This window comes from Anomaloglossus baeobatrachus, chromosome 4 (genome assembly GCF_048569485.1).
Source record: "Anomaloglossus baeobatrachus isolate aAnoBae1 chromosome 4, aAnoBae1.hap1, whole genome shotgun sequence".
NCBI classification, from domain to species: Eukaryota; Metazoa; Chordata; class Amphibia; order Anura; family Aromobatidae; genus Anomaloglossus; species Anomaloglossus baeobatrachus.
In genome coordinates this window covers 271526956-271553639 of record NC_134356.1, presented here as the reverse complement: position 1 = coordinate 271553639, position 26684 = coordinate 271526956, and the positions used below count along the sequence as shown (strand labels likewise).

Sequence of the window (26684 nt, the reverse complement as noted above, 5' to 3'; positions counted from 1 at the left end):
AATGATAACCAGGTAATACGCTCTGAAATCATACAGATCAAGAGTAATAGAAAGTAACAGATTTCCTTAAAGGTGCCACTAACTCCCTACTGTCCAGCACAGTTTGTGCCCCATGCTGATTAATATGATACAGGCAAAAAAAATCCTAAGCAAATAAGTGGCAGAAAAGGTGCACAAATTAGTTGCTTTCAGAGTGATTATGATGCTCTAAGTTTTTCCTGAAACTTTCATTTGTCCCAGGTCAGGGGCTTTATAAGAAAGGATGTCGCCTAATAAAAATTAGTTTATATATTAACTACTTAGTGCAAAATTACATATATGTACTCCAGCACTGGGGTCACCGAGGAGGGGTCAGAGGTGGAGCTCTATCCACACACAGTAGATGTCAGTTATGTTATATATGTCTCTAACAGTAGCGGCAAAAGCTGTGCTCTGATCGCTGCTGTTAACTATTTAGAAGCTGCTGTCCATCTCTGAGAGCAACATTAAAATGAAATGGTTGCAATAGTGGGGACCCCCATCACTGTTATCATGGTAATCAGCTTTAAGCATAGAGGACATGTGCACATGAGTATTTAGTGAGTTTTTTACCTCAGTAGTTGTAAGGCCACGTGCACACATTGAGTAGTTAGTAAGTTTACCTACCTTAGTATTTGTCGCCAAAACTAGGAGTGTAATAATCAGAAGAAACGTATAATAGAAACACGGGCACCATACTCCTAGTTTTGGCTTACAAATACGAAATGTGTACACGTGGCCTAAGACACTGCATTCTTCACTATGTAATGCAAGGACTCCTGGACGAAGCACACCTGTTGCGAAACGCGCGTCAGTGTTAGGGGCTGCCGCACCACTCTTTGGCATTGGATCAGCTGTCTGTTGGTAATATTTGTTACTTTGTATGATTATTATTTTTTCTATATATTGATAAAAATGTTTGTTACATATAAATCTACAACAGACAACTTTTTCCTTTGCCATGTATAGTTTCTATAAATTGAATGTAATTTATTGAACACTATCATATATTACAATATTTGGTCTGTGAGTGCTGGCTCCCCATATCAATACCATCCGTCAACTGGGGTGGTCCATTTGGGTTTTTATATGTTTATTAATTTTTATTGAATAAAGTACTTTTGAAATTTGATATGGGCTTGCTTGTTATTAATCGGTGTTAACTCATAATAAACACAGTAAAGAGATAAACAAATCAAATGACAGATTTGTGGCTTTTAGGTCACCCTCCCTAAAAAATGCAATAAAAAGTGAGCAAAATGTTATATGTTCCCCCTGTGTGGTATTAACCCCTTAACGACCGCGGGCCGTAAAATTACGTCCTAAATGACATAATCTTACTGCCCGCGGTCCTCCGGCGGCAGCATGCCGCGATCGGCACACATCTCAGCTGATTTTCACAGCTGAGATGTGTGCCTGCTAGGCACGAGCAGAATCGTTATCTGCTCGTGCCGATTAACCCCTTATATGGCGCTGTCAATACATGACAGCGCCATTATAAGCGCAATCGCGGTAAAGTTTTACTTACCGCCGAAACCGGAAGTCACGTGACGCGATCACGTGACTCCCGATTGTTGTCATGGTAGTACAGGGTCATGTGATGACTCCTGTACTACACATGAATTGGTTTCACTTTCGCTGTGCCCGGGGCACAGCAAAAGAGAAAGACAGCGTATCTGCTGTTTACAGCCTTCCAGCTGTGATCAGCAGATACTGCAGAGCGATCGGAATGCTGATCGCAATAGCCCCCTAGGGGGACTAGTAAAATAAAAAAAAAAAGTAAAAAAATAAGTTTTAAAAAATTAAAAAAAAACAAAAAAAACCTAAAAGTTCAAATCACCCCCCATTCGCCCCATTGAAAATTAAAGGGTTAAAAAAATATACACACATTTGGTATCGCCGCGTTCAGAAACGCCCGATCTATCAAAATATAAAATCAATTAATCTGATCAGTAAACGGCGTAGCGGCAAAAAAATTCCAAACGCCAAAACGACGTTTTTTTGTCGCCACAACTTTTGCGCAAAATGCAATAAGAGGCGATCAAAACGTAGCATCTGCGCAAAAATGGTACCGTTAAAAACGTCAGCTCGAGACGCAAAAAATAAGCCGTCATTGAGCCTAAGATCCCGAAAAATGAGAACGCTACGGGTCACGGAATATGGCGTAAAACGTGCGCCACTTTTTTCGGACAAACTTCCGATTTTTTTTTAACCCCTTATATAAAAGTAAACCTATACATGTTTGGTGTCTACGAACTCGCACTGACCTGAGGCATCACACACACACATCAGTTTTACCATATAGTGAACACAGTGAATAAAATATCTCAAAAACCATAGTGCTATCGCACTTTTTTTGCAATTTTTCAGCATTTGGAATTTTTTTGCCATTTTCTAGTACACAATATGGTAAAACTGATGGTTTCATTTAAAAGTACAGCTCGTTCCGCAAAAAATGAGCCCTCACATGACCATATTGACTGAAAAATAAAAAAGTTACGTCTCTCAGAAAAAGAATGGCGAAAAAAAAAAACGGAAAGCGAAAAATCGGCCGGTCGTGAAAGGGTTAATAGAACTGTCAGCTTGTCAAACAAAAAAAAAAATGTATGCAGCTTGGTATGCTGTGATCACACTGACCTGGACAATCATGCTTCCAAGTTATTTTTTTCTATACAATGAATGAATAAAACACAATAATGGAATTGCATTTTTTTCATCATTTCATTCAATATGGAATTTTTCTCTAATTTTTCAGTACCTTGTATGTAAACACGCTTAGATTCATTCAACACGACAACTCATTTTGTGGGAAAAAAAAACCATTCATATGGCTCTGCTGACAAAAAAAAAATAAAAAAATTATGGCTCTATGCAGAAGGGGAGAGAACAATACAAATAGAAATTGTCTTCAGAAGCGAGGGGGAAATTAGACTGTGTGCCTGTGGCATTGTTTTTTCTACTTGTACTACTGATAATATATTCGCTCTACAATGGAGGGGGTCAAATAAAATGTTATTACATAAATATAAATGATACCTTCCATCAAAGAAGAAGTTGTGCTGAGAAGACCTTAGTTATTTATAGTATTAGGATGTGAAAGGAAGATACTGTGAAGTTCTTCACTTTCCTCTTTCTTCTCATTATTAAAGAAGCTACAGAATTAAAAAAAAGAAGTAAGAAGATCTCACTCATCTTAAAAGCATTCCTAACAATAGAGGTGAGACAAAACTCTGACATAAAATTTAAGGTTTTGTGGTCAGGGGAGTAGTTCCTCTACGTATCATGGAGAATACTGAGCTCACTTCTTCTTGCCAACCAAAGAAAGTTGGAACTCAGAGAAAAACTCCAGATTTCCTATGACAGCAGAAGAGTGTTTGTGGCTTGAAGACCTGTTCCGCTACGTGTCATGGCGAATGCTGAGCTCACAGCTTCCTGCTGAGTCACCTCTCTGCTCCAGGAACACTGTGACAGAAGCTGTGCATAGTAACACCGATACTGGCAAATTGACGGTAACAAGGGTTACTAATGGAAATTGTGACAACACAAAATGCCCTTTGTTTTCTGCAACTTTGTCCCAGTTGACGAAAATCAATTGCTTCCTTGCACTTCAGTAACAGGGGGTATAATTAAATCATAAGGCGGGGAATTTTATCAAACACATAGAATACTTGTATTGTGCTTAATAATGCAAAGGCAGACTTTATATTTTTTATTGTTAAGTTGGTGCCTGAATGCAAAGTTAGAGGGGTTATCGGCTTATTTTCTTTTCTTTTTATTTCACTATTGGGCTACATAGGGGCGTGTAAGTAAATACCAAAAAACTACCTGCCCTGATCTCATCCCCTCTCCCCCAATCTCAGAGTGGTCATGTTTTGCTACATTCTGTGATGTCACATAGACAGGGCGAGAGATTATCCCCCACCCTGTTGATTGGCATCATCTTGCCGCCCTGCTGCCTAAGACCCCTTTCACACATCAGTTTTTACCATCAGTCACAATCCGTTTTCTCGATGGATCTGTTGCAGATTGTTGCTAAACTGATGCGACAGATCCGTTTTTCGATGGATCAGACTAGCTGGGGGCTAAATAATAATTTGAGCATGCTCAGTTATAAAAATGAATCAGTCGCCGGATTCCGTCATTTGATGGATTATGACGGATCCTTCGCCCATAGGCTTCCATTATCGCAAACAGCGGATAGCGATGCATCCGTTGCTGTCTGTTTTTTCGACAAACACGAAAAACGTTACCTTGGCTGTCATCTCCAGTCGACGGACAAACATTTTTAGAAGGATCCATCAAACAACAGATGCTACGTGAGGCCATCCGTCGCAATCCGGCGCTAATACAAGTCAATAAGTATAAAACTGAGCCAGCGGCATCAGTTGCAGGATTAGCTTTTTTCAAAATTCAACGGATTGTGACTGACGGTAAAAAACTGATGTGTAAAAGGGGCCTTACTCAGCGCAGGAGTGACCAGATAGAGTGCAACACAGCCCCTGCGCCCCCTCTCATCCTTCCCATTTCATACTCACTCTCCCCCAACCCCTGTGCGTAGCCGTGTGCTGTCTTCTCCCTCTGTGCTGAGTGATGAACTGCTGTGGAGGAGAAGAAAGTGCATGGGGGGAGAAGAGAGAGTGCATGAGGAGGAAAAGAGCGTGCATGGGGGTCAAAGAATGCATATGTATATATATATAATATATATATTATATACACACACACACACACACACACACACACACACACACACATACCATACACACATGGTATATATATCTACCATGGACTCACATAAGGTAGTATATATAGTTTTCATTACACAGTATTCATTTATCTATAAGGTGTAAGGTATGGTGATGATAGAGGTCAGTGCTCGGGCAGATTACTGACAGCCAATGAGTGCGCAGAGGGCGGGGCTGGACATTTAGGCCAGGCGGTGCCAGCACTGATTGTGAAGTTCGGCAAACAAGCACAGGAAGATGTCAAGTATTTTTTATTTTTATATTTTATTATATACATTTTATATAATATATATATATATATATATATATATATACACACACACACACACACACACCGTATTTTTCGCTTTATAAGACGCACCTGATTATAAGACGCACCCCCAAATTTGGTGAAGGAAAAGAGAATTTTTTTTTAATGTTAAATGGGGTCCGTCTTATAATGCCAGTGTCCATCTAACAAATCATAAAGGGTATAGCCCCCCCATCCTAAAATTAGCCCCCTTAATCTGGATATGCCCCCCTTATATTGAATATAGCCCCCTTGTGCTGGCACACGTCCCCCAGTGATGCCACATGCCCCCCATTGATGGCACACGTCCCCTATTGCTGGCACACGTCCCTTATTGCTGGCACGTCTCCTATTGATGGAACACGTCCCCTATTTATGGCACACGTCCCCCTGTGCTGGAACACGTCCCCTATTGCTGGCACATATCCCCTACAGCTGGCACAGGTCTCCTATGGATGGCACACGTCCCCCTGTGCTGCCCATGGCCCCCTATGGATGGCACACGTCCCCCTGTGGCTGCCCATAGCCCCCTATGGATGGCACATGCCTCCCTGTGTTAGATATGGCCCCCTATGGATGGCACACCTCCCCCCTGTGTTAGATATGGCCCCTATGGATGGCACACGTCCCCCTATGTTAGATATGGCCCCCTATGGATGGCACACCTCCCCCTGTGTTAGATATGACCCCCTATGGATGGCACACCTCCCCCTGTGTTAGATATGGCCCCCTATGAGTGCCGGTCATGTGATCGGCACAGCAGAGTGATATCACCTCTGCGTGCCTGATCACAGCGGCAGCAGATAGATCGGGGAGACACCGGGGAGACACGCTGGAGGAGGTAAATAAAGTTTTTTGTTTTACTATGGGCAGCAGCATGGGGGCCATATCTAACACAGGGGGTGGCATGTGCCATCAAAGGGGGGCGCAGGCAGATATAATATACGCCGCTGCCCCAGCCCATCACCGCGGTGCAGTTTCAGCACCACGGTGATGGACAGCGGCAGTGCATATTATATATGAGCAGGAGATCTAACGCTGCCTTCCTGCAGCTTTCACCAGCCCCCAGCAGTGCTCCAGAGCTGCCCCCACCTCCCCTGGACTCTGGTAATTTATATATATATATTTTTTGCTGTCTATTGGAATCGGGTGAGACTGATTGGAAGGATTTTGCACCACAACAGGTTAAGTACTATATATATATATATACATATACACACACACACACACACACCCCCCGTATATTCGTATTATAAGACGCACCCCCTACTTTCTCCCAAAATTTGGGGGAACAAAACTGCGTCTTATAAAGCGAAAAATACGGTGTGTGTGTGTGTATATATAGTTTATATGACAATATAGCACAGGTTAGCTTAAAAAAATAATAATTTGGACGACCACTTTAACACCTTCATATTTTTTCACCGTGTTCACTATATGGTAAAACTGATGTGTTGGTGTGATGCCTCAGGTCGGTACGAGTTTGTAGACACCAAACATAAGGGGTTAAAAAAATTCACAAGTTTGTCCAAAGTAAGTGGCGTACTTTTTGCACCATTATCCACAATCCATAGTGTTCTCCTTTTTCGGGATATGGGGCTCATTGATGGCTTATTTTTTGCGTCTTGAGCTGACATTGTTAACAGTAACATTTTTGTGCAGATGCTACGTTTTGATCGCCTGCTATTGCATTTTGCGCACAATTTGCGGCAAGCAAGTTTTGGCATTAGGAAAGATTTCTTGCTGCTACGCCATTTACCGATCAGATTAATTGATTTTATATTTTGATAGCTCGGGCGTTTCTGAACGCGATGATACGAAATATGTGTATATGTTTTATTTTTTTAACCCTTTAATTTTCAATGGGGCGAATGGAGGGTGATTTGAATTTTTAGGTTCTTTAAAAAAACTTTTTTTTTTAATTTTACTAGTCCCCCTAGTGGGCTATAAGGATCCGCAGTCTGATCTCTTGTGCATTTCTGTAGATCACAGCTGCACAGCTCTGATATGCTGAAATGCTCTCACACGTCACTCTGCCGGCAGTAAGAGGAAGTGACTCATGATAGCTACAAGAGTCATCACATGACCCTATGCTACCATGGCAACCATCGGCTCCATGTGATCACATAACTTCCGATAGCGGTGGGTGAGTGCATGCTTACAGCTCTGGGCATTCACATTTTGACTGCGCAATCTACGGAGTTAACAAGGCGTGGGTGGATCGCAGATCCAGTGACGCCTGGGAGGCACACGTCAGCTGTTCAAATCAGCTGACATGTATTGGGATCGCCGCAGACTCACTGCAGCAGCCGGCAGTGATTACTCTGACACGATCCATAACGTACCCAGTACGTAATGTGTCATGAAGGGGTTAAGTAACTTTATTAAAAAATTTCCATTATTGTGCTGATACAGATTGTAATTTGTTTATCTAGCCGAGTGCTCAACAACAAAATGTTACATATCCATAAGCACCCCCACTTCCTTCTGATCCCATTCTCTGCTAGAAACATAGACCTTCATAGTATGGAGATGGGGGAAGCCATATACAGTCTCAGGGAGGGCTATATAAAAAAAATTAAAAAAAAATTAAAAAAAAAAAAAGGAAGAAAGCACATGAAGAGGAAATAAGTGCAGGATGAAAGCTGTGCTGATATATAAACTAATGAAGACAGAAGCACCTTGGATACACGCCATGGTAGATTAATATGATTTCATAGGCAAACAGCTGCATATCAATTCAATATAGAGTGAAGCCTTTTATCCCCTTCATGACATCCGCCGTAGATGTACGGCGCAAGGCAGAACTGGGTGTATAAAGCGAGCTCAAGGGCTAAGTCCGCCCTATAATCAGCAGTTAACAGTTGTGTATTACAGCCAGGACCTGTCTCTAATAATCGCAGGTGGAGCAGTGCTCTGCCTACAATTGTTAACTTTTTTAATCATGGGCGAGCTATTTTAAGCACCATCAACACGCACGACATGATACCTTGTCGCTGATGGATTGCTATGACAGAAAAGACCTCCATGCTTGCCAAAGCAGCGCTCCTTTGAAATCCTGCCTGTGGCATTGCTGAGTATTCATAAAAAACACCTTTCCCCTGATGAAGGTGACGAAACGTGCGTCAGAGGCAGGAGGTAGACACATGAGCCAGTAGCCATCCATCTTGTTATGTAAGTGTACAGTGTTTTTCCTTTTGTGCAATAATTTGATTATTGGTGACACACAGACCTGCAACATGCTATTCTTTTTTTAAATTGCTATTTGATACTTAGTATGTTCATATTCAAACACTTATTATAGCCAATGTGTAATGTTAGTATGTGGCCATACACGGGCAGGTGTTTTTTATGAATGGGCACTTTTTGCACTTTAGTATATTAGTCTTTGCATATATTATCCAGGCAACAGCATTGAGATTTTTTACATTGCTGCAGGGCTTTGATATTGGGTGTAGGTGTGTATATACATGTAAATATTGGAGTATGTGCGTACACTTGAATGTATGTGTATGGATACTTGTATATGTGCATCATTATTAATATTTTTGTACTCTGGTCCAATTTCTTTACTCCCACACTGGGGGTATTTTCCTTCATTATAAAATGTGATGTTTTTTAATATAAAACATAAAAATATAATTTTTAAATTTTTTTGAAATTGTGTAGTTTTTTTTCTCTATTTTGGGATTGACAGAGTTGTGAGTCTATATTTTGATTATAAAAAAAAAATACAAGAACGCCAAAATTACTTTTTTTTGGTCGCTGCAGCACCAAAAGAAAATGTCAAATAAATCCCAAAATGGTATCAATAAAAACGTCATCTTGCCCCACAAAAAATAAGTAATCTCAAATGGCTCCATTGACCAAAAAATTAGAACGTTACAGTTCTTTGAAAATGGTGACAACCACCCCAATTTTTTTTTTTTGCAAATTTCTGATTTTCTTTCCCAGCACTAAAATAATTTTAAAAAAACTGGACATGTTTAGTATCGCCATAATAGTACTGATAAGTAGAATCAAATTGCGAGGTCATTTTTACCACAAAATGTACATCATGAAAACAATTCCCAAAAACCATGTCAAAATTGTAATTTTTTCACAATTTCTGCCCATTTAGATTTTTTTCCCGTTTTACAGTACACTATGTGGCAAAATGAATGATGTCATTTAAAAGTACATCTCGTCCCGCAAAAAAACAAGCCCTCACATGTCTACGTGGACAGAAAAATAAAAAGTTATGGTTCTGGGATGAAGGGAAGAAGAAAATATAAAACAAAAGCGAAAATTGGTTTTGTCGGAAAGGGGTTAAAACCTAATAAATTGATGAGATAACTAATAAATACCCACTTTTTCATGCTTCTTTCGCCATTGTTGTTTTCTATGTGCTGTTTTGTGGTCTCCTCTTCTTCTTCATGGTCTTCCTCTTCCATCTCATCATGCAATGCCTCAATTTGCAAAGGTTCTATATTTTCGGTTGGTGCTGTATCATCATATTCATCCCAAACCAGTTTCCTTCTAACTGGTAGTGTGGACGCATCTGAACCCCCCAGATTTCCAGTGTTAGATTGCATTTTCACATTGGTAGGTGATTGTTGTAATCTTTCTTTCTTCGAAGTTGTTTGCAATCTAAACAACCAATACAAAAAAAAGTTACTTAAGAATATATGTTATAGTAGTATACGTATATTAAATTATATGAATAGGTGATGATAATAACTATTTATAGAAAGCAAGATAAGTCAAAGAACATTAAGAAACATTTTGGTGTACACAATCATCCTATATTCACCGTTTTATTGGTGGGGTATAACTGTTGGGACTGGATCACTAAAAAAGGACATTGAAGTTCTCCCCCACAGAAACAACAAGTGTTTAACATTAGCGAGGTAAATGGCTTGGGATGGCAGATTCATTATTCTTAACCATTAACGTGTTGGGATGAAATTTTACCAGTCACAATCTGACAATGGGCACAGTTCCTGTGATCACATAATCATACTGCCATATACAGTGCCTTGCGAAAGTATTCGTCCCCCTTGCATTTTTCAACCTTTTCGCACATTTCTGGATTCAAACATAAAGACAAAAATTGTAATGTTATGGTGAAGATTCAGCAACAAGTGGGACACAATTGTGAAGTTGAATGATATTATTTGCTTATTTTAAACTTCTGTAAAACATAATAAACTGAAAATTGGGGCGTGCAATATTATTCGTCCGCTTTAAGTTAATACTTTGTAGAGCCACCTTTTGCTGAGATTTCAGCTGCAAGTCACTTGGGGTGTGTGTCTATCAGTTTTGCACATCGAGAGACTGAAATTCTTGCCCATTCTTCCTTTGCAAACAGCTCGAGCTGAGTGAGGTTGGATGGAGAGCGTTTGTGAACAGCAGTTTTCAACTCTTTCACAGATTCTCGATTGGATTCAGGTCTGGACTTTGACTTGGCCATTCTAACACCTGGATAAATTTATTTGTGAACCATTCCATTGTAGATTTTGCTTTGTTTGGGATCATTGTCTTGTTGGAAGACAAATCTCCGTCCCAGTCTCATGTCTTTTGCAGACTCCAACAGGTTTTGTTCAAGAATGGTCCTATATTTGGCTCCATCCATCTTCTAATCAATTTTAACCATCTTCCCTGTCCCTGCTGAAGAAAAGCAGGCCCAAACCATGATGCTGCCACCACCATGTTTGACAGTGGGGATTGTGTGTTCAGGGTGATGAGCTGTGTTGCTTTTACGCCAAACATATCGTTTGGCATTGTGCCCAAATAGTTCGATTTTGGTTTCATCTGACCAGAGCACCTTTTTCCACGTTTGGTGTGTCTCCCAGGTGGCTTGTGGCAAACTTTAAATGACACTTTTTATGGATATCTTTGAGAAATGGCTTTCTCCTTGCCACTCTTTCATAAAGGTCAGATTTGTGTAGTGTACGACTGATTGTTGTCGTATGGACAGACTCTCCCTTCTCAGTTGTAGATCTCTGCAGTTCATCCAGACTGATCATGGGCCTCTTGGCTGCATCTCTGATCTGTCTTCTCCTTGTTTGAGATGAAAGGTTCGAGGGACGGCCGGGTCTTGGTAGATTTGCAGTGGTATGATACTCCTTCCATTTCAATGTGATCGCTTGCACAGTGCTCCTTGGGATGTTTTAAAGTTTTGGAAATCTATTTGTAACCAAATCCGGCTTTAAACTTCTCTACAACAGTATCACGGACCTGCCTATTATGTTCCTTGGTCTTCATGATGTAATCTGCGCATTAAACAGAACATTGAGACTATTACAGAGCAGATGCATTTATTCGGAGACTTGATTACACACAGGTGGATTATATTTATCATCATCAGTCATTTAGGACAACATTGGATCATTCAGAGATCCTCAATGAACTTCTGGAGTGAGTTTGCTGCACTGAAAGTAAAGGGGCCGAATAATATTGCACGCCCCAATTTTCAGTTATTTATTTTTTTAAAAGTTTAAAATAAGCAATAAATTTCGTTCAACTTCACAATTGTGTCCCACTTGTTGTTGATTGTTCACCATAACATTAAAATTTTTATCTTTATGTTTAATGTCTGAAATGTGGGAAAAGGTTGAAAAATTCAAGGGGGTCGAATACTTTCGCAAGGCATTGTAGCTAAATATACAGTGCAGTCCAGGAAGGGACTAAAACAGTGTTAGTTTGATAGTCAAGATAAGGCATATCAGAGTTCCCTATGCATTCTTATTTTATGCAAGTAAAAAATAGAGGAAGGGGCATTAAGCTTAGGGATATATAGTTTTATACAATTTAAAGGGTTTCCCTCCCAATTAGATTTTTCACAAAGCACAGTAAATGCATACTTATTTGTAATATACAGACTAAGCCCACCATAACGTTTCAGTCTTGCACCTTTGTGTCTTTATTCATCACTAGCTGCCCCTTTATCCATCAAGTTACGTCCAGCTAAATGAGCGGTCCTATTCTTACACTGCTAAAACTAAATTTCACAGCAGCACTTGCTCAATGTGCTGTTCACATATGTTCACAGATGTTCTGTAGACTCTATTCTGATGCACTGCATCCTAATATTTTATCTTTTGCCAAATTCATTAGCATAGCTGCTTGTGTGGTTATATATATATATATATATATATATATATATATATATATATATATATATTATATATAGTTAGCTGGTTTCTAGCAGAGCTCAACTCACCTGCACTCCTCTACAATGGCACTGTAGAGCTGGTATGTGTGTTGTGTTTGTTGTCTCACATCACTGATCTCTCAGCAGCAAACTACAAATTCTGCTCTGTTGATCCATATACCAGAGGATTATCTTCTGCCATATTGATCAACAGTCCAGTGTAAGAGGAGAAAAAGGGGTTAAACCTGCGCAATCCGCCAAATAAGATGTAGAGATGTTTATAGATTAATCACTCTTTTATTCCATAGGTCTACGCGTTTCAAGGTACAGAGACCTCTTCCTCCGGACCAGAAAATCAACATTGATTGAATGTTGATTTTCTGGTCCGGAGGAAGAGGTCTCTGTACCTTGAAACGTGTAGACCTATGGAATAAAAGAGTGATTAATCTATCAACATCTCTACATCTTATTTGGCGGATTGCGCGGGTTTAACCCCTTTTTCTCCTCTTACACTGAAGACTTCTGCACGTGGGGCCGCGGCATCTGCCATTATCCTATGCTATCTATGGTGGTTGTGACCCTTCACAACCATTTTGGGTGAGTGTATTAATTTACATTACTAACCTGTTATTTATCGGGTAAAACCCTATTAGCGCTTCTTTCTTCTAGCAATATTGATCAACAGAGCAACATCTGAAGTATCACATCATTGATTTCTCAGCAGCAGGCAACAAACACAGCTCAGCGCCTCTCAGCACTGTTATATTTTTATATAGCACTATCCTGCAGTGCATTACTCTTTTTAGGTACCAGGACGAACACACAGCGCTGCTTCCTGGTATGAGCACTACATTGTAATGAAGAAGCTCTACCCCTTCCCATGACAAAATGTCTCACAAGAGCTGGTCAGCTCCAGATATGAAAGTGCATAGCTATGCTGACACGAGACTGCACTGCAAATGATAGACCAGAAGCACTGGTACAAGAGTAAGACAGTTCCAATGGCAACAGGAGGGGAATAAAGCTTGCAAGGGTATCCTTTAAGGGGTGATACGTGCTGTCCAAATTTAAAAATGAATTATAATGGTACAAATGAATGTACATATGTGTACATTATTATAAGTCCACACTAAAGATGATCAAACCCCAGGTTTGGTGCTCATACCAAACACAGATTTAACCCAAAAAACAGAGTTCAGGTTCGGAGTTCAGGTGCTTTCCGGATACATACCACTCATGCAAGCATCACTGTGCTTGGGCATGTTCAGTGCTCAGCCCAGTGCAAGCCGCTTAAAGTGATCGAACGTCTCGCACTGGGAATAACAACAGCATGATTGGATGTAGTGTGCACCCCAAAAAGTGACTTCCATTGGGGTTCAGGTCAAGTCTGGGTCCCAAACCAAAGTTTATCAAAAGTCCGACTGCACTCGCTGAACAGAACCTCGCTCATCTCTAGTCCACACTAATTTGGTAATAACACTTTTAGTACCTGGGCTTTTAAGTAACTTTTAAGAATAAGCTGTGTGTGTGTACATGAAGAATAACACCATTTCTGGTCATTATGTGACTTATAGCCTTCATTCTCACCATTTATCCCATCTGCATGCTCTGTAATTTCCAATCTACTGGAAGCTAAATTAACAGAGACAAGCTATCGCCATATGGAGGACATTATACAGCAGAGCTGAGCAATCTTGATCTGAATCAAGCTCTAAAGTGAGATAAAACACTTATTACAGAGTTCTGCATAATGTTTCCCTACGTGCCTCTGTCTGTTCCCTTACCGACTCCTGATTCCTCCTTCACCACCACTCTCCATAGAGGATAATGGTCTGTCTAATATGACACCTGCATGCAGTCTCCTCTGAGCAAAATGGACATGAGATGCTTTTTCACAGTTAAACGGGTTGTCGAGTCTAAATCCACAAGTCTTTAGTCCCTTTATGTGACTGCAAACTTGTGAATCGTCATTTCATAAGCATTGTGTGCTGTGAGGATTCACCGGTCTTAGAACCAGCAACGGCGGTCACAACTATGCAATATGCATACTCCCGGTCACATTCTGATAAGATGGGAGCGGCCTCGCTCAATGCAAGTGTATTGAGTGAGGTTATGTGACGCCCTGGCCTATCAGATCGTCACAGGGTATTGTGCAATCTGCCCTTCCGCACGGTATCCACCCTCCTTGGTTACGGGTCCTGGTTCTTTGGTGTTGCTAACAGCTTAGCCAATCAAAATCCTAGGAACACTTTGCACTTTACCCACCAGACACACCATTGGGGGGCCTGAAGGGAATAGGGCCGCCCACATGGGGGGTTGGTGAGGGGAAAGTGAAGAAAGTGACAGTTGAGCAAAAGTTGAGCTGAAGTTGAGCTGGAGTAGAGTAGAGGAGAGGAGAGTGAAGCGGTGACTCTCTGAGAGGGAGAGGTCACCGGCTGGGAGCAGAGCTCCTGTGTACTAGGCGGCAGACGTTGGTCTGGGCCTGGTAGGAGCTGGAACCCTGGTCACAGGGGATAGTGTCAGGGGGCACGGACAGCCGAGGAGGGCAGCCGGCAACCTTGAGCTATCACAGGGCAGGGGCCAGGGCACGACGGGGTACGTGAACCCTAGGCCAGAAAGTAGCTGCACGCGCTCTGGAAATTTACCCGACGGGGGTGAAGACTTCAAGATTCATCCCCAACCCGCTCCAAAATCGGGGTACTAGCGATGGGATAGGACTTTCCCAATACAGTACAAAGAAATCCTATGCGTGAATCCTGAGAGCAAGCTCACTCCGTTAGCCATACGGGTGAGCGGGACCCGAAGAGTTTTATACCCAAGGGTCCAACAGAGACAGAGGTGCCAAGGATAGGGCCACAGGCTAACAGCAACACTAAGGGCACGGACCCAAGCGTGCTCCCTACAAGCTGCAGTGGTGCTCAGAATTCTGGTTTACAAGCTGTCGGTGTTGTTATTTCCTGGACTGAGTGAGTACACTGAAAACGCCTGTTCCTATCCCCTACGGCACCCAAGCACCAACCATCCAACGGGCCCCGGGACACAAACCCCCTACCCACGGAGGGGTTAAACTTCAGGCTGCCACACTATCGTCACCAGGTTCCCCAACGGCAGCGGTGGTCCCTCATATTACCATACACCGTGGGAGGCGTCACGAACTTCTAAACCACTTGTATATAGTCCCCCCCCCTTCATCGAGTGGCCGCGCGAGCCCCAGGGGTCCGGAGACCCCTTGAGCCACCGCGGATCTGGATCCGAGTAGCAGCCCGCCGGCTGGCACGGGGGTGGCACAGTTGCGCCCATCGAGTTGATTTTTGGCCAGGGGTATGCATATTGCATACTAGCGGCCACATAACCGTCGTTGTCAGCTCTTACAATGGTGAATCCTCACAGCTCATAGTTTGTACGATGTGAGGATTCACAAGTCTGCCGTCACATTGATTGACTACAGACTTGTGGATTTAGACTGGAAAACCCCTTTAATGACAAGGTCAGGAGTTAGAGGGAGGATATGAAGGGTCTGATAAGTGGGGAAGGAGGCGGAGTTCTCTGAGAAGATACTTTCCAAAGATTGTTATAGAGACCTGTATTATTGATTTATGCAAGGCTTGTTGAAATTACAGTTCCTTTTTAAGTAAAAAAAACTTATTGTGCTAGTAGGCATGAGAATGTGGTAACACTTAAAGGTGTTGACTACTTTTTAAAACTATTTTCTAAAAGATCCTGGAACTGGTTGGTCATAGTACATAAATCTAAAAATAAGCTGATACCTTACCTCATTGCGGAGACAATGCCTCATGACCAGAAGTTGCAGGATGGCTGTGGTTGGTCATGATTTACTTAGCAGTCCCTGGCTGCATCCTCTTCTTCAAAGGCAGTGAACAGTAACTGACAGCTTCCAGCACTTGCACAGATACAGACCTGAGAACCTCCTGTATCTGTGCATGCACTGTATGTGTACAATTACTATTTACCATGTGTGCAGCCAATGACTGGTGAAAGAACGGGTAAAGTCATGTTATTAAACATGTAAACCATGAATGCAGAGACAGTGGCTCTGTAGTAATCACAGTCCATACATGAGCAGCTGGAATAACTTATGTTTCAAGAATCACCAGTTTAGGGACTTTTTGGAACGATTCTTAAAAAAGCCAACAATTTTAAACATTTAAATCATATACTAATATTTATCTTCAAGATCAGCATCTGTGGATAGATGTTTCCATAATGTTGAATTCTGATTCCAAAAACATTTTAGCCCATTTTGGCTAAAGTCGGTATCTGGTGATTTCCCAAAACCTTGAAATGGTTAACTATTAAAGCATCACTTTAGCATGTTTTTCACCTCTGGAGTGGTGTAATCTAAGATCCCAGACGTTACTTTTTTTTTTCATGTATTATCGCCGATGTCCAAGTCAGTCTCTGGCCATTTGTGTCCTGCCACATTGCTTCATTGTTTCATGGAGTGAACTGGAGGTCACACTTTATTGCAAGTCTATGAGAGCCTCATTCTGGCTCTCATAGACTTGCATTGATAGCTGGTTATGTAAGTTCTGGCCAGTCAGAAATTGCAGCCATAAGATAGCGCCAATAACAGGTGAATACGCCAGAGGGTCAGTATAAGAGCAGGGTCCTAAGAATTAAAAGACCCACTCCAGCAGTGAGAAAAAAACAAAGCCGCTGGAGTGGTGCATTAAGGTAAATGTTAATTATTTATCAATGCACAACATAATGGGGAGCGATTGTATAAAACTCACCCAGCCAGATCTAAAGCTTTAATATTCCTGCTCAGATCTTCCTCACTGCTGGAGTTTGTAGACATGTCCCACAGTCTGTTATTATTGGAGATTATCTGGTTGAGGTGATCACGGGAGAAGTGAGTTCCCTGGGCACGACGTCTATAGTACTCAGCCTTCTCTCGTAGCTCTTTTACCTGGTTACATTAAATACAGTTTGGATTATAACCTTGTAACATGAATAAACATGTTGATTTCAAAATACCTGGATATATTCTTAAAGGGAACCTGATCGCTAATTCAGAAATCAGAGATCGGGCCTGTTATATCAGTCATGTATGTTCAGAGAAAACATACTTTCCGAAGCCGGCCAGAGTTGATGCAACTAGGCGAAGACCAAAAGAACGGACTTCACCCTGCCCTGCTCCCCTTACTGAAAGTCAGAACATGGTGGGACGCCACAGTGAGTAGCAGCCAGGGAGGAAGGAATTAAACATAAAATGTAAAGTTGACTTTTTCACAGCAAGCAACAATTATATATAGCAATAATCAAAGCTGATTGCATGCAAACTTTTTATTACGTTGTCCCGGTACTGTGACATACATTTACAGCACAGCACTGTAAATATGATGGCACAGTCCTAGGAATGTACCGGCATCACTGCATCTCCATTATGCCTGCTTTACACGAGACGACCGATCGTGCGATTTCACGATCGATTGTACCCGCTCCCGTCGTTTGTGCGGCACGGGCAAATCGCTGCCCGTGTCGCACAAAGTCGTGAAACCCCCGTCACATGCACTTACTTGCTGAGAGACGTCGCTGCGAGCGGCAAACATCCTCTTCCTAAAGGGGGAGGGACGTTCAGCGTCACAGCGACGTCAAACAGCCGCTGGCCAATAGAAGCGGAGGGGCGGAGATGAGCGGGACGTAAACACCCCGCCCACCTCCTTCCTTCCGCATAGCCGGCGGGAACCGTGGGACGCAGGTAAGCTGTGTTCATCGTTCCCGGGTGTCACACGGAGCAATGTGTGCTACCCTGGGTACGATGAACAACCGGCGCCATTTTAATTAAACAATTTGTTAAAACTGAGCGACGAGTACACGACTCACGATTTGTGAGCGATACTGCGTCGCTCGGAGGTGTCACACGAGACGTCGTGAACGATGCCGGATGTGCGTCACGAAAACCGTGACCCCGACGATGCATCACACGATAGCTCATCTCGTGTAAAGCAGGCATTACTTTGCAGTTAATGATTAGATTACAATTACATTTCGGCAACAGTATGACTTAAATAATAAGTAGAGCACCAAGGAACCAACCTCAGCAACCCACATGGAGCCTACACTGAGAGAGGAGTCCTAAAGGAAGGAACAAAGAACAGTTCAGTATACAGCGCTAATATCATTCATAGGGAAATCAGCAAAAAAAAAGCTCACTGCTGCCCCCTAGTGGTAAAATTTGATTTCAACACCAAACAAAACTGCAAACCTTAATAATATTTATTCACTTATATAGCACAAATTGTTCTACAGCCCTTTACATACATCAGAAACACTGTCCCCATTGGGGCTCACAATCTAAATTCCCTACCAGTATGTCTTTCTAGTGTGGGAGGAAGGAAACCCGCACAACACAGGGAGAACATACAAAAAGGAATAGGAAATAGTTCTTAACTATACCAGTCATTTTTGTTAATTTGCTTTTTATTTTCTGCACTGAATTTAAAATGCAAGTATAGGGGCAGACATCTTTGTAAAGACCCTGCTACATACTGTGAACCTTATATTCAGTTTTGTAAATTTTTTCCTAGTGGCATTAAATCAATGTATGTTTTTCGAATGTGTGTGCAATGTATGGTTTTCTCTATCACTTCATTTAAAGACACAAGAAACCATGGGTGTATACGGCTGACACTAGGCAAGAAAAGAGTTAACTCCCACCAATCTCAGTCAAGTTCTCCTCTCCTCCAGTCGTGCAGAAACTTGACCACATTTTCTGGCTCTATCCCTCTTCCTCCTCTCTCCTAGGCACCATTACTATAGACGCGGCTTACCGCAACGCACCATTGTACAGCCCTGCCCTCCAGACCCAGTTCAGTGTCCTGGGATCGTGCGCAGCCTCCAGCAGGCCTACAGAGGCACAGGCTCCGTAACTAAGGTAAGCAGTTTTTTTGCCCTCAGCAGCGTGCTCTCCTGGCACATTTCCTCTGCCATTGTTTTCTTAATAAGATTTTTTTTTTTTCCTAAGAGCTTACGGTTTCATTAATCAGCCTATTGATCATCATGAAAGCAGGGAAGCCCTCCTTTTGTACCTAATCTCAGTCATGTCCTTCTCTCCTTTCCTCCTGACCTTCTTGACTTTGAACTTTGAATCCGGTCTGTTCCTCAGTTCTTTCTAGGTCAGGTCTCTGCCTTTAACCCCTTCACCCCCGGCCACTAAAACACCCTAATGACCGGGCCATTTTTTGCAATTCTGACCAGTGTCACTTTGACAGGTTATAACTCTGGAACGCTTCAACGGATCCTGGCAATTCTGAGATTGTTTTTTCGTGACATATTGTACTTCATGTCAGTGGTAAATTTAGGCCGATATTTTTTGCGTTTATTTGTGAAAATTTAGGAAATTTTGCGAAAATTATGAAAATTTCGCAATTTTCAAACTTTGAAAATTTATGCCCATAAATCTGAGAGATAGGTCACACAAAATAGTTACTAAATAACATTCCCCACTTGTCTACTTTCCATCAGCGCAATTTTCGAAACAAATTTTTTTTTCGTTAGGAAGTTAGAAGGGGTCAAAGTTCATCAGCAATTTCTCATTTTTCCAACAAAATTTACAAAAGAATTTTTTTTAGGGACCACATCACATTTGAAGTGACTTTGAGAGGCCGAGGTGACAGAAAATACCCAAAAGTGACCCCATTCTAAAAACTGCACCCCTCACACTGCTCAAAACCACATCCAAGAAGTTTATTAACCCTTTAGGTGCTTCACAGGAACCAAAGCAATGTGGAAGGAAAAAAATGAAAATTTTACTTAACACAAAAATGTTATTTTAGCCATAAAATTTTCATTTTTACAAGGGAGAAAAGAGAAAGTGCACCCTACAATTTATTGTGCATTTTCTCCTGAGTACGCCGATACCCCATATGTGGTAAAAATCAATTGTTTGGGCGCATGGCAGAGCTTGAAAGGGAAGGAGCGCCATTTGAATTTTTGAACGCAAAATTAGCTGCATTCATTAGTGGACGCCATGTCGGGTTTGAAGACCCCCCTGAGGTGCCTAAACAATGGAGCTCCCCCACAAGTGACCTCATTTTGGAAACTAGAGCCCTCAAATAATTTTTCTAGATGTTTGGTGAGCACTTTGAACACCTGGGGGCTTCACAGAACTTTATATCGTTGAGCCGTGAAAAGAAAAATATTTTTTTTTACCACAAAACGGTTGCTTCAACTAAGTAGCTTTTTTTCACAAGGGTATCAGGAAAAAATGCACCATAAAATGTATTGTGCATTTTCTCCTAAGTACGCAGATACCTCATATGTGGTGGAAATCAAATATTTGGACACACGGTAGGGCTCGGAAGGCAAGGAGCACCATTTGAATTTTTGAGTGCAAAATTAGCTGCACTCATTAGCGGACGCCATGTCGGGTTTGAAGACCCCCTGAGGTGCCTAAACAATGGAGCTCCCCCACAAGTGACACCATTTTGGAAACTAGACCCCTCAAGGAGTTTATCTAGATGTTTAGCGAGCCCCAAAGGGCTCCACAGAAGTTGATAATGTTGAGCCAGGAATACAATTTTTTTTTTTCACCATAAAACTGTCACTTGAACCAGGTAGCTTTTTTTTCCACAAGGGTATCAGGAAAAAATGCACCATAAAACGTATTGTGCAATTTCTCCTGAGTACGCAGATACCTCACATGTGGTGGAAAGTAATTGTTTGGGTGCATGGCGGGGCTCAGAAGAGAAGAAACGCCACTTGACAGCAAAATTGGTTGGAATCATTAGTGGACGCCATGTCACGTTTGGAAACCCCCTATGGTGCCTAAACAGTGGAGCTCCCCCACAAATTACCCCATTTTGGAACTAGACCCCCTCAAGGAATTTATCTAGATATTTGGTGAGCCCCTTGTACCCACAGGGGCTCCACAGAAGTTGATAACGTTGAACTGTGAAAATTATTATTTTTTTTTAACCACAAATTTTTTGCATCAATCAGGTAGGTTTTTTTTTTACAACAGTATCAGGAAAAACTGCGCCATAAAACGTATTGTGCAATTTTTCCTGAGTAAGTAGATACCTCATATGTGGTGGAAAGTAATTGTTTAGGCGCATGGCAGGGCTCAGAAGAGAAGGAACGCCATTTGACTTTTCAAACGCACAGACGCGGTTCACTGATCGGCCGCTGCAGGACGCACGAACGGATGCGATACAAAAAGCGTCGCAGATACGGAAAAGTCACGCCAAAAATTGAGCAGGGATGCCGATCCGTTATGTGCATCCCTGATCAGCGCTCGGCGGGACACACGGACGGATGCGATACAAAAAGTGTCGGGGATACGGAAAAAAAAAAAGTCACGCCAAAAATTGAGCAGGGAAGCAGATACGTTATCTGCATCACTGATCAGCGCTCAGCGGGACACACGGACGGATGAGGTGTAAAAATGGACAGGGGATACAGAAAAAAAAAAGTTATACTCACAGTACCCAGAGGATCACTGACCAGAAGAGCTGCAGGAGGAACAGATGGCAGAGAGATGAACAGCTTTACAGGAGCAGCAGGCAGGACGTTGGGCAGATCAGCAGAATGCCCAGGAAGGACCCAGCGATGGAGGCAGATGTGATTGGGCCAGTTAAGACCTCGGACGACCCAGTGAAGACAGGTAAGAGAGCAGAGGGGGAGAGCAGAGGGGGAGAGCAGAGGGGGAGGGAGGGGGAGCAGAGGGGGAGAGCAGAGGGGGACGGGGGGAGAGCAGAGGGGGAGGGGGGAGAGCAGAGGGGGAGACCGGAGAGGGAACTGCAGAAGCAGAATAGAGATAATGGGGGAGGCAGTCAGATCGCGGGGGGAGCAGATCGCAGGGGGGCACGGGCAGGGGCCATCACGGGAGCGCGCAGGGGGCACCACGGAAGCACGCACGGGCTGCAAGGTGAGCACAGTACTCACGTGCAGCAGGTGCGGTGACCTCAGCTACGGCGACGGCAGCAGCAGCAGCGGTGGCGTGGTACCACAAGTACCAGCCACTGCACGCTGCAGACATGTTGGGGGAGGGCTCGCAGGCCAGCACAGGCCTGAAGAGGTCGGCCACCGGCAGATCAGACCGCCCCACTGCACACTGATTGGAGCGATTGCGCGTCATAGCACGATCGCTCCAATCAGTGCTGCAGGGGATGGGGGCGACATTTTAGAGCTCCGGCCATGATTTGTTGAAGCTGCTAGAGCAGATCATAGCCGGATCTCACAGTATCGCAGTAATTCTGGCATTATTTTTGCCGAAATTAGTGCGAACGATGTGGTTGGCGGTTCAGATTTGAACAGCCAATCACATCGATCGTCGATAGGGGGTGGCGATGCCACCCCCCCTGGGTTCAAGCAAAGGTCCCCTGCTGTAAGAAACAGCAGGGGACATCATTTGAAAGCTGTTGCTATGGCCACGGCAATCAAATGAAGTTTAGGCCGTAAAATTACGTCCCTGGTCGTTAAGTCATGTTAAAATAGGACGTAATTTTACTGCCCGCGGTCGTGAAGGGGTTAAGCTTTCCACAGAAATCTAGTTTCCCATTTACAATTCAAGTTTTTCTGTAAGGTGGGCTTGCATGGCAAAATTCAGCCTCCAGTGGATCTCTGTGACCTTATCTGGGGTTCTATAGTGCCTCTCTTAGGGTTACATCATTCGCATATTTGCCTTGTTCCCCAAAACATTTTTGCAGTAACAATCACTTCTATGGATGTAGCTTAGAAGTAACAGCCCTGTCTTGTCGTCCTTCCTTCCTAACCTCCACCTGACAAAGGTGATCCTACATTCGGTTTTGCATTAGATAGTTTTCTCTAGTTTTGTTCTTCTCCTTCTTGTCTTGCAACCGGTCTCTAAGATATATTTTACCCAGTCAAACTGCTTCTCAGCAGCTCTATCTGCCTAGACCAACCTCCTTAGATGCTTGAGTTCCTTCTATGTGTTCCAGAGAGTTATCATAATGTCTTCTGGTCTGGATTCACTCTACCACTCTGGAAGCATATTGGGAAATGGACAGAGCATCCTGACTGGTGTTCCAGCTCTCTTTTTCTATGTCTGGACCATCGTCATCTGTCCTCTATTCGGGCAGCTCTCTATGCTGCTCCCTAGAGATCTGCAATTGCCTTTTCCAGGTTCTACTGAGTACACACTTTTCTTATTTTCTTTTTCCTTTTTTTTATTGGACGAGCACTTCTCCTATTTGGCACAGAGTTTTTAACTAGCAGTAGACTGCAAGAGGGGTTCTGCCTATCTTTGTCCTCACTTCAGAGATCTAAAAACATGCAGACGTTTTTCAGCTCCTTTCAGTTGGTGTTGTTGTTTGGTGGCCTTTGATGTTGTGTACTTGTGTCTGCGGAGTGAGGTGGCCTTGACTCATGGGGACTCAGCCATGCAGTATCGGTGCTGTGGGACACCAGGTCACCAGCCCTGCCGATGCACGTTTGCTGCAGTGGTGGTTGGCACACAGTGCCACACATTTAAGGCTAGAAAAGATTAGGAACCCACTGAGAGGTTCGCCACGATGTGGCAGTGGGCTTCATACAGTCTGATCAGAATGTTAAACTAAGAACCTCATGTTCAGTTTTGTAAATTTTTGACTTGCAGCCTTGGATTAATGTATGATTTTCGGACGTTTGGTCAATGTCTCTCATTATCTTATTTTGTTTCCTTTTCTTCAAAACACTATGCTGCAGTGTTGTTTCAATGCCCAGTTCATGCTTCTTTAAAAAGTCCTTTTAACTGTTGCTCCACAAAGATTTGAGAGCAGAGAAGCACAGAATTTCCAGTGCTCTGATTGCCTGAATATAGTGTATGAATCTTAAGAAGCATAAAGTTTAACTGAAGTCTTGAAGACTACCTATGATCTGACATTTTTCCATCTGCGGTCTTCATGTATTTTTTTTTAAAATCAGATCTTTTTTTATTAAACAACTAGGAATCAATACATTGAAAATATATTGCATCTTATATAACTAGTAAAGGTGTACATTGAAAAAGCATATGTTGTCTATAAATAAGGTTCTTCCTCTGTATAAAAAAAAAAGAAAAAAAAGAATTCTTAGATCACAGTTATATAAATTCAGCCTACTAACAACATGGCTCCACAGATAAACAAAAGTTAAATTGTGCAATAATACCTCAGTCTAAAGAAAACTCTCCTCCATCAGCCGTGTCGCTCCGCATCATATTTCCATACCCGCTTGCCTCTCTCTCCCCGTTTAGTCATCAATCAAACCCTTCCGGCCCCTCCCACAGCGCCGCTCAACTTCATGTATTTTTAAAGTAAACCAATAAAGAAAATTAATTTTTTATCTAAACTGGAATTTGTGCTGGATCCAACCTTTCTTTTTGTGGCTGTCTATTGAATGCTGGTCAGGACTAACCAGCGGATCTCGTGCACCCCCAAGACCAAGCAGTATTGGGTGACAGGTGAGCTGAATTTCCTTTTTCTATGGTCTGCTGAAAATCTCTGTGCTTGTCATAGCAGTGCTCCTTTGAAACCCTGCCTGTGGCCGGGCTTCAAAGGAGACTGTGATTTTTGCTATATACAGCACAAACCATCAATCTCAGGTGTTAGTCCCATAAGAGGACTAATAAAAACAGTGGAAAGTAAAACAAGGTTTTAAAAAATATGAAAAAAATACCGTAAAACAAAAAAACATAAAAATTCAAATCACCCCCCTTTTTGCCGTTTTAAAAATAAAGATTAAAAAATACACATATTTGGTATCACCGCTTTAAAAAAAAAATCCAATCTATCAAATATATAAAAATAAATAATTACCATGATTGGTAAACACTGTAAAAAAAAAAATTCAAGAACGCCAAATTTAAGTTTGTTTGGTCACTGCAAAACCACAAAAAAATGCTGTAACAACCGACCAAAATGTCATATCTATCCCAAAATGGTATCAACAAAACGTTGTCTCACCCCGCAAAGAATAAGTCATTACACAGCTCCATTGACAAAAAAATGAAAATGTTACGGGTCTTGGAAAATGGCGACACAACCCCCAAATATTTTTGGGCAAATGTTTGATTTTTTTTTTCCAACTAAAATAATTAAAAAAAAAACTGGACATGTTTGGTATCACCATAATCATACTGATGAGGAGAATAATATTGAGAGGTTATTTTTAACCAGAATGTACACAATAAAAACTAATTTCCCCAAAAAGTCAGTTGTGTTTTTTCACAATTTCTACATTTCACAGCATACTGTGTGGTAAAATGAATGGAGTTTTTCAAAAGTGCATCTCGTCCTGCAAAAAACAAGCCCTCGTATGTCTATGTGGAAAGAAAAATAAAAAAAAGTTATGGCTCTGGGAAGAGGGAGGAAAAAACAAAAACGCAAAAAAACAAAATTGGCCGCATTTTGAAGGGGTTACATTTTCAAGCTTACTGTAAAGAAAAAGCTGTGATACTACTGCAGAGTGCTACACTTACTAGTTATCTAGGTGCTGCTCAATGGGGACTAGTCACAGACTCCTTGTCGCTGCTACACTCCTCTGTCTTGGTTGACATCCTATCCAGCACAGCTTCACACATTAGGTGGCCATGACCAAGCATGACTGCACAGGAGGCGACCATAGTCTGAATCTCATATCTACAGGTTATCATCGTGTATTCATAATACGACTTTCTGGTGTGTGCCATAGTCTTATTACCTCTGGAATTATATACTGCAGAGCTTTTGAACAGCTGACCATGTACTGTACTGAACCAAGCTAGGCTGGGACATTTTGTTCTACAGAAAGATGCTCCACAGCAGTGCCAGTTCTAATTGACCCTTTTGCTATTATTTTACAAGTAACTTTTTTTTAGAGCTGAAAAGAATCCAGCGCAATAAGGACTTATCCAGGATATGAGGGCGAGACTACACGGGAATGCTAACCTGAGTGAATAAGTAAAAGGCAAAATAATCTAAGGTCATTTAATACAATATACCAGTGCAAAAACTTTATTTTAGATGCTCGAGATTAATAATAAGGTATGATGTAATTAGTACATATGAACTCATGCAGACATTAGTCTTTGAGCAATGTGGTAAGAGGATATTCATCAAAACGGTAAAAGGTTATTAAACTCATCTCTACCTCATATACCTTACTCACCTGACCGTGTACTTGGTTCTTTGTCCTCACCCATGCACCATGCTTGTATTTATATTCTGAAGGTGATAAAAAGTTTGCAGAATACTCAGTTTTCACTTTCCTGCAATGCAAGAAATCATTATCAGACATACTCTTCACATCTGACTGTCTTACATCGTGATGGTAGCACTTATCTCCGTTATGAGCATAATATATATTATATACACACACGCAAACATACCCACACGCATAATATACCGCAATTTTCGTTTTATAAGACGCACCGGATTATATACGCACCCCAAATTTAGAGTAAAAAAAAAATATATGGGGTCCGTTTTATAATCCAGTGGTGTCTTACTGCTGTGCTGGGGCTGCAGGTGGCTCTGCTCTGTGCTGGCTCTGCTCTCTGCGGCGGGCAGTGAAGCAC

At 42.1% G+C, this 26684-nt stretch overlaps 1 protein-coding gene across 2 annotated transcripts in view; it reads right to left on the bottom strand.

Moving 5' to 3' along the window:
* The window catches only part of MDM1 (Mdm1 nuclear protein), a 155326-nt gene that overhangs the window by 63790 nt on the left and 64852 nt on the right, over positions 1-26684 (bottom strand). The window contains exons 7-10 of one of the 2 annotated variants that reach the window (XM_075344829.1): positions 26276-26375; positions 18245-18283; positions 16939-17114; positions 9400-9678 (exon numbers count right to left, since the gene is read on the bottom strand). In XM_075344829.1, the coding sequence (XP_075200944.1) occupies positions 9400-9678; positions 16939-17114; positions 18245-18283; positions 26276-26375 (594 nt within the window). The remainder of the gene's footprint in view (positions 1-9399; positions 9679-16938; positions 17115-18244; positions 18284-26275; positions 26376-26684) is intronic. The other variant, XM_075344830.1, reaches the window with a different exon arrangement.